Source organism: Pteropus medius, unplaced genomic scaffold (assembly GCF_902729225.1).
Source record: "Pteropus medius unplaced genomic scaffold, Ma_sr-lr_union100, whole genome shotgun sequence".
In the NCBI taxonomy this organism is placed as follows: domain Eukaryota; kingdom Metazoa; phylum Chordata; class Mammalia; order Chiroptera; family Pteropodidae; genus Pteropus; species Pteropus medius.
This window is the reverse complement of record NW_024347791.1, coordinates 638,910-652,186: the sequence shown is the minus strand read 5'-3', so window position 1 is coordinate 652,186 and position 13,277 is coordinate 638,910. Positions and strand designations below refer to the sequence as shown.

At 59.9% G+C, this 13,277-nt stretch overlaps 1 protein-coding gene across 1 annotated transcript; it reads right to left on the bottom strand.

Annotated features, from left to right (window-relative positions):
* Positions 1-2,646: 2,646 nt before the first annotated feature.
* On the bottom strand, positions 2,647-12,352 carry SOX10 (SRY-box transcription factor 10). Its single transcript, XM_039877710.1, has 4 exons — positions 12,232-12,352; positions 11,251-11,759; positions 6,413-6,681; positions 2,647-4,001 (listed from the first exon to the last, which is right to left on the bottom strand). The coding sequence occupies exons 2-4, from the start codon at positions 11,679-11,681 to the stop codon at positions 3,298-3,300; spliced, it is 1,404 nt and encodes a 467-aa protein (XP_039733644.1). The 5' UTR covers positions 11,682-11,759; positions 12,232-12,352; the 3' UTR covers positions 2,647-3,297.
* Positions 12,353-13,277: the final 925 nt, after the last annotated feature.

The following is a 13,277-nucleotide window of genomic DNA, read 5'->3' as shown; positions in this document are numbered from 1 at the left end:
ACTTCTCCAGGGTCATTTGTCCTCTCTGGGGCCATTTCCTTTCTTCCTGTATCCCCAGTGACTTCCCAGTCGATTGCATGAGATGCAAGGACCTGGAGGTGAGGTGGTGGTTTCATCTTGAGGTAGCCCTTCCTCTGCCCATGGCTGCGTGTCCACAACCCCACCAAGAGCAGGAGCAGTGAACAGACCTGAAGTGGACTAATGTCCTGTTTTTCAATAGAGGCAAAAAGGTAGCTTGTAGAAATTACGAGCACAAAAGGTTAGTACTAATTGATCCCTAACACGATTCTAGAATAGGTTATTGCATATTCGAAAACATAAAGAAGAGGTCTAGGAACTAACATAGGATTTGTAAGAATATTGCCAAATGAACCAAATACCATTTTTTCCATGGTGACTGGCCTTGTAGGTTGGAGGAATGCCACATATACAGCGAATGTTGATTTTAGCAAAGCATTGGGCAGTCTCTGTGTGGCTGTGATGGAGAAGTGTGTACTTCGTGGTGATGTCGTTAGATAGATTCAGAATTGATTGCCAGTCTTTCCCTAAGAGCGTAGATAACTGATGATCGACAGGAATTTCGTGGTGTGCACAGGGCCTGCTCCTCTTCATTTCGTCCTTTTTATTAGTAGGGACTTGAATGAGGATATTCAAGTTTGCAGACACATAAAACTCAGGAGAGCTCGTAAGTTGTACTCAAGATTCCAAATGGTTTAATAAAGGTGGGAAATGGTCAAATCCAATAAGATGAAATCTGTTAAAGATCAGTATAAAATCCTGCATTTATCTACAACAAAACAAAGCACCAGGAAACAGCTTATATACAGTTGGGGTGATCTGACTTGGCAGCAGATGCCATCCACAGGATCAGGGGTTTGCAGCTACTACTAAGCTTCATGGGAGCCAGCAGTTTTGGTGAGGTTTACTGAGGAGCTTACATGACACAGGTCCAGATGGGAGTTTGGTCACCCTGGAAGACTGGGCTAGATCTTGGCACTCCCCACCCCACCCCAGATCCTCACTAGGAGGTAAGGGGCAGATAAGGGAGCTGGGCGTGCTGGTCTGGAGCAGTGAAAGAAACATCACTTCAGATTTAAAGTTGAAGTAGGGCCTGCAGACAGTGGACAGGTGGAAGAGATGATGGTTATGTGTGTAAAGATGGAGTCAGAGCTGCCTTCACATTCTGGCACCAGCACTCTTTAGCATGAACCTCTCAAAGCTTCAGTTTCCTCATCTGGAAAATGGGGATGATGATAGGGCCCACTCCCTCGTAGGCCTGGATGACATAAAGCTCTTGGCCAGGGAGCACTCACTACATGGTGGCCATTACTGTATCATAATCAGTTGGGTATAAGGAAGACTTCCATCTGTTGGAGCCATCCCTCAGTGGAGCACAGTGGTGAGGAGGGTTCCCCTGTCCTAGAGGTGGAGTGGCTCCTGGCCCCTGAGCACAGCTTGGCATTCTGCTGAGGAAAGAGCTCTTAGTGAGTAAGCCCTGGATGATTAGGTTACAGTCTGCCATCCTGGGTTTACACTTAGACACCAGAGGCTGCTGTGAAGATGGGGTAGGTCCTGGAGCGGACCAGGTGTGTGTGTGCATGTGCGTCTGTGTATGCGTGTGTTGGGGGAGGTGGCAAGTGGAGGGGTGCAGAGAGAGGGCCCAGCCACACACCCTAAAGGACCAGGCCTACTGGCTATAGACAGCAAGAAGTCAGGCCCGAGCCGTCTCTTTCAAATACCTGTCCCTTGAATTCTTTGTGAGCCCCCTCCCCTCTGCTGGGCAAGCAGAGGGACTGCTTGGAAGGTGCCCCGGCTGAGTTCCAGCTTGAGCCAACCAGCGGCCCACCTGCAGGGTGGGCACAGCGGGGTTGGGGGCAGGCCCCCCATCTGAGGCCTCAGCTCCTGAGCACAGACCCACCTTGCTGCCATGCCAGCTGTCCTAAGCCACTGTACTGTCCCCACCTTCTTGGGGGAGAGAGGGGAACTTTGGGCTATTGATCCTTTGCATTCCACCCCTAGCTACTTCCAGAGTGTCTGAGGAAGCACAGGTACAGGGATAAGAGACCAAGAGACAGGCCAGGTCAGGCCCACCAAGCAGGTAACTGGAACCTTTAATTTTATTATGTGGAATGCTTAATGCAGAGTTAATAGGGGCTGGAGAACCTAGGGGAGAAGAGAGGGGAGAGGGAGCTACTGAGATAAATAAGGGGGCAATAATGAGTTACATGTGGATCGTGGGGGCTGCAGAACAGGAAAATAGGGCAGAGAGCGCTACATACTTTATTCAGATACCACTGGGAGGCAAAGGGCAAAAGGCCAGGGCGGAATGTACACATTAGGAGTTTAGTGTCTTCAGCCTGCGGCCAGTAACCTGGGTGCTGGGCCCTGCGTCTCCTCCTGGAGCAGAGGGTTTGAGCCTGAGAAGCTGTAGCTCTCTGGGAAGCCCAAGGAGTTGGGGCTGACAGAGCAGGGGCCACAGAGCCTGGCGAGGGAAGAGGGAGTTGGGGAGCCGAGAGGAAGGCTCTGTGAATTGTCTCCGAATCCCTTCCTCACCTCTGGGGATGCGCCTCAAGGTCTGGGAGGTTGTGGTGGAGGAGGACCGGGGGGCCCTCTTTCTTGATTAGACAAAGAATGAGGTTATTGGCACAGAACTGGATCTGGGGGCCTCTGTGCCAATTCCTTCCTGTGTTGAGGAGGATGAGGAGGCCGCCCTCTGATCCCTCACCTCCCTCACCCGCTCTGAGGCTGTTCAAAGCTGTCCTTAGTCCCCAAGGGGCAGATGTAGCCTGCTCTAGGCACTGACGCAGGTCTCTGGTTGGCCTTGATCTTAGGCCCGTGGCACAGGTGGCATGGGTTATGTCAGACCCCTCATTCTCCACGAGAGGAAACGAGCACAGGAGTGGCAAGGCCTCCGATTCCCACCCGACCCAGGATGCTTCCCCCTTCCCAGGGGAGGGGCGAGTGGGTCCTTCTCAGGTCCTGGGATCGAGGGTCATCCTGGGGGGAAGGTGCAGCCCCTCAGCATTCAGTCTAGGGGCAATCATCAACCTCCTTCTCCTCTGCCCAGCAGTCGTGCAGGGCTTTGCCTGGGCCGGAGCCTGGATAGGACGGGGTGGGGTCATCGAAGGCAATGAGCTAGACAGAAAGCCTTCCCTCAGCCGTCAGCCTCTGCAGCCCCTGCAGCCTCCTCCCCAGCCACCACCGGGCCTGAGATGGGCAAGGAACAGGGTGCAAGGGCTGGGGGAAGGGGCGCACTACCCAGAGGGGCCGGGCAGGGGTGTGGCGACAGCGCCCCCTTTAAGGCCGGGACAGCGTCGTGTACACTGGCTGCTCCCAGTGTGTGGGGCTGTGGGACTGGGGCCCTGAGGGGCTGGGGTCAGAGATGGCCGTGTAGAGGGGCCGCTGTGAGGGCCCCATGTAGGAGAAGGCCGAGTAGAGGCCGGAGGCCTGGCCCGAATGGCCGTAATAGGGTCCCGAGGGCTGATGGTCAGAGTAGTCGAACTGGGGGCGTGAGATGGAGGGGAAGGCGGAGCCATAGTGGGGCAGGCTGAGGGAGGTGTAGGCGATCTGCGAGGTGGACGGCTGGTCGCTGTAGTGCGGGGGCCCCTGGGGCCCCGCGGTCTCCGTCTTCACCTGGGCTTTGGCATCCACGCCAGGTGGCGAGACTGTGGGCAGAGCCACGCCCGGCGGCTTGGAGATCCAGGCAGAGTGTCCACTGGCCACCGCCAGGGCGCTGCCCAGCCCATAGCCAGCAGCCGAGTAGCTGCCCACGTGGCCCGGGTGCCCATTGGGCGGCAGGTACTGGTCCAACTCAGCCACATCAAAGGTCTCCATGTTGGATATTACCTCGTGGCTGATCTCGCCGATGTCCACATTGCCGAAGTCGATGTGAGGCTTCCCGCCCTCCGCCATGGAGCGCCCATCCCGCTTGGGGTCTGCTTTGCCCGACTGCAGCTCTGTCTTTGGGGTGGTCGGAGGGGTGGGTGGGCCATGGCTCTGGCCTGGGTGGAAGGGGGACAGCGAGAAGCGGGACATGAGGTCAGAGGCTTCTGGATTCCGGTGGTTCACCTTTAGACAAGATGCCCCCAGGAGGCTGAGGGCCGACCCCAGCGTGACCTTGTACGTTTTACATGTTTGAGCAGCCTGAGGTGGCATTTATTTATATAACGGTCTTGGGTTGGTCTTCAAGTGTTCATGAAATTCCCCAATCTTAGGGATGGAACCTGCCTCCCACCCAGAGCAGAACGCCCTGTCACCCCCACTCCCGCTTCCTTTTGAAAAGCCTTTCCCATTGGAACATTTTCCCAGACATCGGCTGAAGTCGCTTCCCTCCCCACTCCCATTGCTCGTTGGCTGCTGAGCCCAGTGGGGTCTGGCCGTGCACCCAGCTCGCCTGCTCCCCACCGCGCGCGCTCGGCCGCTGCTGGCTGCTCTCCTTGCCGACCTCACCCTTCCACTGACTCTCCAATTCTTTGCTTCACTTTTGCTGGCTTGTCTATGCCTCCTCCGGCCCTGCCCTGTCCCCCAAAGAGAGATGTGTCCCCAAGAAGGCCGTCCCTCCTCCCAAGGGCCCTCACTCCGGGAGCCCTTCCCCCTGAGCCAGCCGCACTGGCCATGCCCCCAGCGCCCGCCACACCGCGCTGTGCTCTGCTCCTCCGGCTGCTGCCCCCCGCCTGTTCAGCAGGGCACTGAGGTAACTGCCCTCCTCCCGCCCTGTGCCTGCGTTCGTCGTCTCACTCATGTATTCATTCAGCAAACCCTTCGGGGCTCTGTGCCAGGAGCAGGGAATACAAGCCTAAGTAATACGGGTCGCCGTCCGCACAAGTTCACAGGCTGGGGGAGATCTGAGACCCGCACGCGGCTGGAGCACGGCTTCAGAAGTGCTGCGGTGATGGGGCATGCGGGGAGCACGGGAGACCAGCGGAGCAAGCCGCTCCCCCTGCCCTGGGGACTTGGCCAAGGTCCCACTGAGGGGAGGAGCGGAGCCGGGCCTTGAAGGCTGAGAAAAAGCCCATGCCCACAGTTCCATTCTGAGGTGGTGGTTCTGTACATGGTCAGGTCAGGAGTCTTCTGGTGTGTGTGTGTGTGTGTGTGTGTGTGTGTGTGTCTGTGTGCACACGTGCATCCCTGGATCTCAGAGGGTGATGAGTACCTGCCTGGGGGAGGTGTGGCTGGACTGGGGGTCCTATCAGAGAGAGAGGCCTGTGCCTCTGCCATCAGACCAGGACAATGCTGAGTCCTGCACTGGCCAGGCACTCTGGACGTTAGGTTTCAGTCCTGGCTCTGTCACCTACTGTGTGACCCTGGGCAGATCCCTGTCTTCTCTTAACCAGTTTCCTTATCAGTAAAACAGAGACAGTACCGAGCAGCTCAGATATGGCCTCCTTCCAGAAGCCTTCCTTCACCAGAGTCTGGTGGGTGGCTGGATATTTTGAGAGACCTGACCGGAAGGATAGTGGGTGACTCATCCCTCGGGTCGTGTTCCCTCTGGGTCTTGCGTGGCTTTGTGTGCCCTTGCTTTTTCCTGTACTTCATTCACGTGTGTTCATCCCGGCTCCTCCCTCAGACCTGACTGTCTGCTCCTGGGCCTGGCACAAAGGAGGTCTCAGACATGTCTTCTGGAGGCTGAGCTCTGCTCAGGTGGAGTTCTCGAGGGCCTGAGCCATGCTCGGTGCTCTGTACATCACGGACACAAGCGAGGCAGCTGTGGTGCCCGCAGAGGCTCCGGAGCCAACGCGCCTGGGCTCAGACTTCAGCCGTGTAGCAAGTTACTCTCGCTTTTCTCATCCTTCATATGAGAGTAACAAGCCGCACAGCTGAGGCCTGAGCCCAGGCAGAGTGGCTGCCTCATCCCAGTCTAGAATGATTGAGTGAGTTTATACACATAAGGCAGTTAGCACAGTGCCTGGCACACAGTAGATGCTCAATTAATGTTACCTGTTAATCTTATGAGAATGAAACAATGTTTGGCCCTTGCGTGGTATGTGCTCAACCGCACACGCTGTGTGTCTCCCCCATCAGACTGGGAGGTGGGAAAACGGCAATGATCTCTTCTCCGTCTGATCTCCCATTTCTCAGAATCATCCTGTCCCGCCTCTCCTGGTTGAAGCTCAACCCGTGGCCTCCTTAACTGGCCTCTTCACTCAGCAGCACCGCCCCCTTCCATCAGCCAGAGTCATCTTGCCCAGCTGCCTCCTCTGGCACCCGAGTCCCCACTGAGCACCCTCTGGGCCCCTGCACCCCAGCACCCCAGCTGGGGTGACCGCACAGCCTGGCAAGCCCTTCCCCGGGCCCAGGGCTACTGCGGAGTGTCAGGGCCTCACGCCATCCGGGCTTCGCTTCTCCCCACTGCCCAGGTTCCCCCACCAACAGCTTGCCATCACATCCCACTTAGTTCCCCCCCAGCGTTCACCTGAGGGGTGTTCAGGGTTCCCGTCTGACATCGGGGAGCCCTCTCCTGGGTGCCGGTGGTCCAGGTGGGCGCTCTTGTAGTGAGCCTGGATGGCGGCAGCCCCGCTCTGCTCGGCCTCCCCGCCGGGGCACTCTGACTCCCCCTGGGCCGCCTTCCCGTTCTTCCGCCTCCGAGGCTGGTACTTGTAGTCCGGGTGGTCCTTCTTGTGCTGCATCCGGAGCCGCTCTGCCTCCTCAATGAAGGGGCGCTTGTCACTCTCATTCAGCAGCCTGGGGTGGGGCGGTTGGGAGAGAGACAGCAGAGGGGCCAGTGTGAGTGTCTTCCCAGGGGTGGGGAGCCCAGCGGGCAGGGCTCAGCATGGGGGCTTGCCCTTTGATCTACGAACTGGAAGATGTGAGATTCAAAGAGCCCCAGGCTCCGAGGGCTGTGGTCTCACCCCTAAATCTCTTGGGCTGAGGCATGAGAGAGGGGTCAGCCTGCTGCTCCTGGTTGGTCCTGAGGATGGAGTTAGAAGTAGCACTGGCGCTGAGGAGGGGCAGATGTGTTCCAGGAGAGGAAACAATCTCATCACAGAGCCGTCTGCAAGTGGAGGGGCCCGCCTCATCAGGGGGTGAGCTCCCTGGGATTTGAGGTGTGCAAACAGAGAAGCAGCAAAAAGCCCAGTCTCTGCTACTCGCTAGCTGTGTGACCGTGGGCAAATCACTTCTCTGAGCCTCAGTTTCTTCACCTACAAAATGAGGACAATACCTACTTCACTGGGTGTGGGACTGGCCAAGATAATGGAAGCGAAGCGTTCGCACCAGGTGTGAGGGGCAGACACTTGAGAAATCGATGCTATTCTCATGCTGCTTGGCGGGGCTGGACAGGAGGACTGGGGTGGGCCCGTCTCAACTCTAGAATCCTGATTCTGTGAATTCCAGTGATCTGGGGCCAAGGGGCAGGATGTGAGTGCCCTTTACTGCCTCTTGGGGACATCATATCCTGTCTAGGGGTGACGGAGGGTAGAGGAAGCTCTTCCCAGACCCGGGACAATGGCAGACGGATCGGCGCCCCAGTCTGAGACCAGCCCATGGAAGGCAGTCCCGAAGGCACTGTCTCTGCCCCCCTGACTCCAGTCTCAGGCCAGGGCTAGGGAAGGGGGTGTTCAGGGCTTAGCCGCCCCAGCGTGAGGACGCTAAGGGGAAATAACACAGACCTAGACACAAGGGACTCCGCAGGAGCAGCTCTGTCCCTCTGCTCAAAGGGCCGCTCTCTCCAGCTCCCTGCACCCCCAGTGGGTGCCCTCTTCCCCCACTCTGCAGAAGGCAGAGCCCTCCCCGCCCAGGATGGGAGGGGGTGGTCATACCAGGCACCTCCTAGCGGGCAGCAGCATTCCTCTGCAGCTTAGCCTCCCCCGCGGCCCCCTCCCCCAGGCCGTGGAGCCCAGCCCTAGCCCAGCTTTCTCCGAGGGTCTCGAGTGATGAGTGATGGGATGGGGACCCCAGAGCAGGGCCTCAGGGGTCAGTGAGTGGGATGCAGACTTCCTCCCACCAGCCATGTCCCCAGCCAGGTCTCTGGGAGGCCGGGCCCCGGGGAGTGGGTGGGCAGGCCCTGAAGGTGTGTGTAGGTAGGGGGTAGGACTGCGCTCGCAGGTGCTGCTCAGCCAGCACAGAGGCTCCTGGGATGACTAGGGACACCGAGCTCACTCTCCCACCACAAATATTCTCTGTGCCATCTGCCCAGCTGGCAACTGACTGTGAATCAGCAAGAAAGTGGCAGGGGGCATGGAGGGAGGACACAGGCCAGAAGAGAGAGATTCCAATATTGCATCCCACTGTGCCTCCCATGATAGTTCCCCGCAGTACCCTAACCTCGATAGAAACCTAACCTTGGGCGGGAGGGGAAGGGAGAGCCACCTGCTGCCCCTGACCCCAGCCCTGACCCCAGCCCAGTCTTTCTCTGGCTGCAGAGGCTAACCCCACCTCCAACCTCAACCCCAGCCTTACCCAGACATCAGCTCTGTTCAGGCTCTCTCCTAACCCCAAACCCGTCCTGCCCCATCCCATAAACCCAATCTCAAATCTAACCTTGACTCCAGCGCTGGCCCTCACTCAGCACTGTCCTCCACCTCCCGGGTGTCGGCCACAGCTCTGACTGCAAACCTCGTCCTCATCTGCACTTCCACTTCCCCTCTGTCCTCCAGGTCACGGAGGTTTGGAATAGGGGTGGGGAGAGGGCAGGCTGGTTCCCCCCCAAACCAGAAACCCCAACCTTTGGGGGGGGTGGGGTGCTCCTAAGGTAGGGCACTGGCTACTACTTCATCTGCTCCTCCAGACAGGGAAGGGGCCTGCGGGCCGGGGGTCAGGAGGGGCTCCAGCCTGCTACCTCCTTTTAATCTCTTGGCTCTGATTATTCTGCAGGCAGGTCAAACAACATAGAGCCAGCGCCACGTGATCCGCACCTAACAGTCCTTTCTCAGGCGGGAACCAAAGGTTAGCGTGACCGTCACAGTTCACGTAGCCACTTAGGAACCACGACCTGGACGTTGGTGTGTCTGACCCCACCCATTTCCAGCACCCCACACAGTGTGTCCGTCTGTCTCTCTTCAGGTTGAGGGCCCCCGTTTTCCAGATCTGTCGACCTAATAATCATCAAGCTTCCTGAAGGCCCAGGAGTCATGAGCCTGATGGGGACCTCAGGAGGAGCCCACGGGGAGACCGGCCAGCCCAGTCCAGATCCAGATGCCCTCAGGATCCCCCAGGATTCAGGCAGCCCGCCCACATATTGGTATAGTTTTTGATCCTTGCCACGGTCTTGCCACCCTCCTACACCTGGGATCGGGTCCTGAGCAAGCAGTGCCTGCTTTCCTGACTGCCCCACCCCACGTTGGCCCGTGGGGGGCACCCTAGGCCCCTGCGCGCACATCTTGAGTGGTGGCCAGGAACGCGTCCTGTTGAGGGAACCCAAGCCCAGGGTTCTGGGCCAGATGGACAGGGACGGTGGAGGGTCCAATCTTAAATCTTTAGTGACAGGGTGGTGGGAGAAGTGGGGCTCTATCCTTGCTCCGATGCTCTCACTGGGCCCGAGCTATGGTTTGCTCATGGTCCCCAGGGCCTACTGCCTGCCTGTCTGTCTCCATCATGGTGGTCTGTCTCTCCCTTGTCTCATGGCACCGAGGGCACTGGTCTGGGTGCGGGTGTGGATGGACCTTGGGCAGAGGAGCTAGCTTCTACTTCTGCTCCTGGGCAGAGTTGGACTCTCTGGGTCTATGCGGCAGGCTGGCTGCTGAGCCTGGGGCCCGCCCGGGATGAGCACAGCGCTGAGGGCTGAGAGGGGAAGAGGGGGCACCAGGCATTCAGCAAACACATGGCCAAGGACAGGGCCAAGGGGCTGGATGTGAATCCCTCTTGGTCTCTTGGGGGCCCTCCAGCTCCTTCTTCCACCCTATGCCTTTGGCCTTCTAGATCCAATCCCCACTGTGCTAGGGGCCAGCAAGAGGGCTGCAGCAGGGGGGTGGCGGGCTCCTCCGACAAAGCCCAAACTTTCTGAAACCCCAAGATGCCTCACAGCTCTCCTCTTCTCTGCCCCCACCCTCACAACCTCCTGACCACGCTTTAGAGTAAAGGGGCGACCCTCCGTGGTCGCCAAGGGTGGGGCAGGGAAAGACCCCTGGTCGAAGATTCAGAAGACCTGGTCTCTGGCCCTGGCCCTGCCACCAGCTGTTACATGGCCTTCGTGGTCCCTTAGCCTCTCAGAGCTATCTTCTGGGCAGTCTAATGGGGAATCAGGTGACCTCTGCGGGCTCCCATCTCCTGGAGCCCCTGTTCTCTTTGTGGGCTGCCCAGGACTCTGGGGTGGGGGTTGCCCTGCTCAACATGTCCCCAAGGGGTCAGGGCTGAGACCCGGACTTGAGGTGAGGATTGGCAGACTTCCCCCTTGGGCAGATGTTATTCCCCGGAGGTTTGGGCTGGTCCCAGGGAGCCTGGGATTCTGAGGGACCATGGGTAGGAAGTGGGCCAAGGTCTCCTCCCGGCTGGGGCTCTCAACTCCAGCTTCAGGGCTGGAGAGGTAGGAGCTTACTCAGTGCTGGGTGGGGCCCTGGAAGGGAAGATGGCGCCCAACTGGAAGAGAGAGGGAGCGAGAGGCAGGCCTGGGAGCTTGGGGACAAGGTGGGAAGGGGAAGCTTTTGTTCTGTGTGTCTCCTTCGCTGGGGAGGAAGAAGCCCCCGCCTTAAGGAGAGTGGGGTCTAGAAGGCACAGCGCAGGCAACCAGGATAGGACGGGATCCTGCAGACTCGTCTGTCCGCATTTCTAGCCCTCACTCTTTCAGACTCCTGTCCGAATTCCTCGCTTTCCTTGAACTTTCCCTACTTCTCCAACTGGCTGCCTCAGTTTCCCTGCCTCTCCGGCTAGGCCTTCAGTTCTTCCCCAAGCGTTTTCCCCGCATCTCCCACCACTAGAATTGGTGGCAGTGGCACCCTCGAGTGTGCGTGCCTGTGGGAAAGGGGTTAGCGAAGGCCTGTGGTGTGAGCCTTCCACCATCCTTCCCTCCCCGCCTTCGCTCCGCGGGAGGCAGCCCCGGCCCTACTGCCTGCCACCACCGGAATTCCAACCACGAGGGGGCGCCTTCCTGCCCGCTGCCCCGAGTGGGGAGCCAGCGTAGGCCGCGGGAGTTCTGAGCCAGCATCACCCCAAGCGGGTACTTGTGGGGGCAGGGCGGGCCCATACGCGCACCTGGTCTTCTTCCAGCCCCATCAGGAGGTGCTGTTGCCGAGATGGGCCCAAGGAATCCCTGTCTGGCCTGAACCCACCCTCAGCTGGAGGGCCCGCGGGGGGTCCCGGAGGCGGGTGGGCGCTCACCTCCAGAGTTTGCCCAGCGTCTTGCTGAGCTCGGCGTTGTGCAGGTGCGGGTACTGGTCCGCCAGCTTCCTGCGCGCCGCCTGCGCCCACACCATGAAGGCGTTCATGGGCCGCTTGACGTGCGGTTTGCTCTTGCTGGCGCCGTTGACGCGCACCGGCATGGGCACCAGCGTCCAGTCGTAGCCGCTCAGCACCTGGCTGACGGCCTCGCGGATGCACACGGGGAACTTGTCATCGTCCGCCTCGCCATCCTGCTGCTCCTTCTTGACCTTGCCCAGTTCGCCGGGCCCTGGGCTGGCTCGCAGGCCCGATCCCCCGCCGCCGCCGCCATCGGGCCCCAGAGAGGGCGCGCTCCCGGGGGACAGGCAGCGGGGCTCCTCGGAGCCCACGGGGCTCAACTCCACCTCGGAGAGGTCTTGCTCCTCCGCCATATCGCCCCCGGCTGCCGCCGCCTCGGCCGCCTCCCCGGGGCCCGCCGCCGGGGTTCTCGCGAAGAGTCCCACGCTCACCTGGACGGGTGGAAGGGCGCGATGGAGCAGCCGTGCGCGCAGCCCCGACGTCGGCCCCGGACGCGACGCGGGCGCAGCCCCGAGGTGGCGCCCGCCCCGCTCCCCCTCAACTCACTGCAGCCCCCGGGGCCTGCGCACATGCCAGACCCGGCTTAGCCTCCTAGCTCCCGCCTCCTGGTCCCAACCGTCTCTTGGTGTGGGTGGGTTTGGGGTTTTTTTTTTAACCTCCTTTTGGGTGGAGGTTTGTTGATGGAAAGGAAGAAAAACGGACTCTTTATTCTGCTCTAATCCTGGCTCCTGGAATTTCCCACCTTTTCTCTCACCTTTCCTTCTTCCTTTCCGCCTGTCCGAGGGAGTCTAGAGGAGCTGGGTGGGGGGCAGGTGCAGTGTCAACCTCTCTCCACCCCACGCCCCACAGCAGGGTCCCAGGCCTGGGCCCAGGAAGGGAGGAGCGGGCTGCGCACTCACTCACCTCCTCGGACCTCTCCTCCAGCCTGGGGCTCGTCCTTAGGAAGTTGAAAACCGTGTCCCAAGGTGTGCGGTCCAGCTCGGGGCTGGGGGGTGACGCTGGTGGGCTGGGAGGGAGGGGCTGGGGGCCCTGAGCCTCAGGCCACGGCCTGGTCAGGACGGAGCCTGAATCCTCACCACCAACCACCCTGGCCGGACAGCCTGAGACTGACTGAGCACCGAGCTGCTGCTGAGGGCTGGGGAAGGAAGGAGGGGGAGAGGGGGAGGGGGAGGGGAGGGAGGGAAGGGCAGAAGGTGGAGCCTCCAGCGCTTTCCTTCGTCCCCAACACTCAGGGCTCCTCCGCTAGGCGCCCCCACCCCAGCTCCCCGAGCTGCTATCCCAGGCCCATCCTGGGGTCTGAGCTTAGTTGGGAAGGTGTAGGAGTTGGGGCAGGCAGGCCAGGAAAGCCAAGGGATGCAGGTGGGTGGGGTCGGGACCTGTCGCTTGGAGGAATTTTTGGGCCCAACTGGAACCCCCCAATCTCTGCCTCCCTTGGCGGGATAGGCAGTTGGCAAAAGTTTGGGGAAGTATGAGAAGAAGGGAGGCGAAGGTTCTGTTGACCCGTGAGGGCCGCTGGCTTGTGCTGGCTCCAGTGCAGGTGCCTTACTGAGGGCCTGTGGCCAGGCCCTGCTTCCCAGCTCCCCTGTGACCCAGCCCCCGCACAGGCTGCCCGCTCTGCCTCCCTTCCAGAGATCCAGGTCTATGCGCCGTATGCCCGGGGACAGCTGGAAACTCCTGCCCAGTGCAGATGCCCTGGCTTGACCCCTGGTCCCTTCTCTGTGGAGACTGGGACATGTAGGGGTGCGCTAGCTCCCCTATGTTCCCAGGAGGCTGGGCGTGGGGCCGAGGGTCCTCTCCCAGCAGGCACGAAAGGCTTCTGGGCCCCAACTCCCTTCACACTGGGTTCACGCTCTCTTCAGGGGGTTCCCAGTCCGGGTTATCATGAAGTCTTCCAGTCCCTCACCCCAAGGAAGGGGAGGGAGTTGTCCTGCCCCCCTCTACCTCTTCTT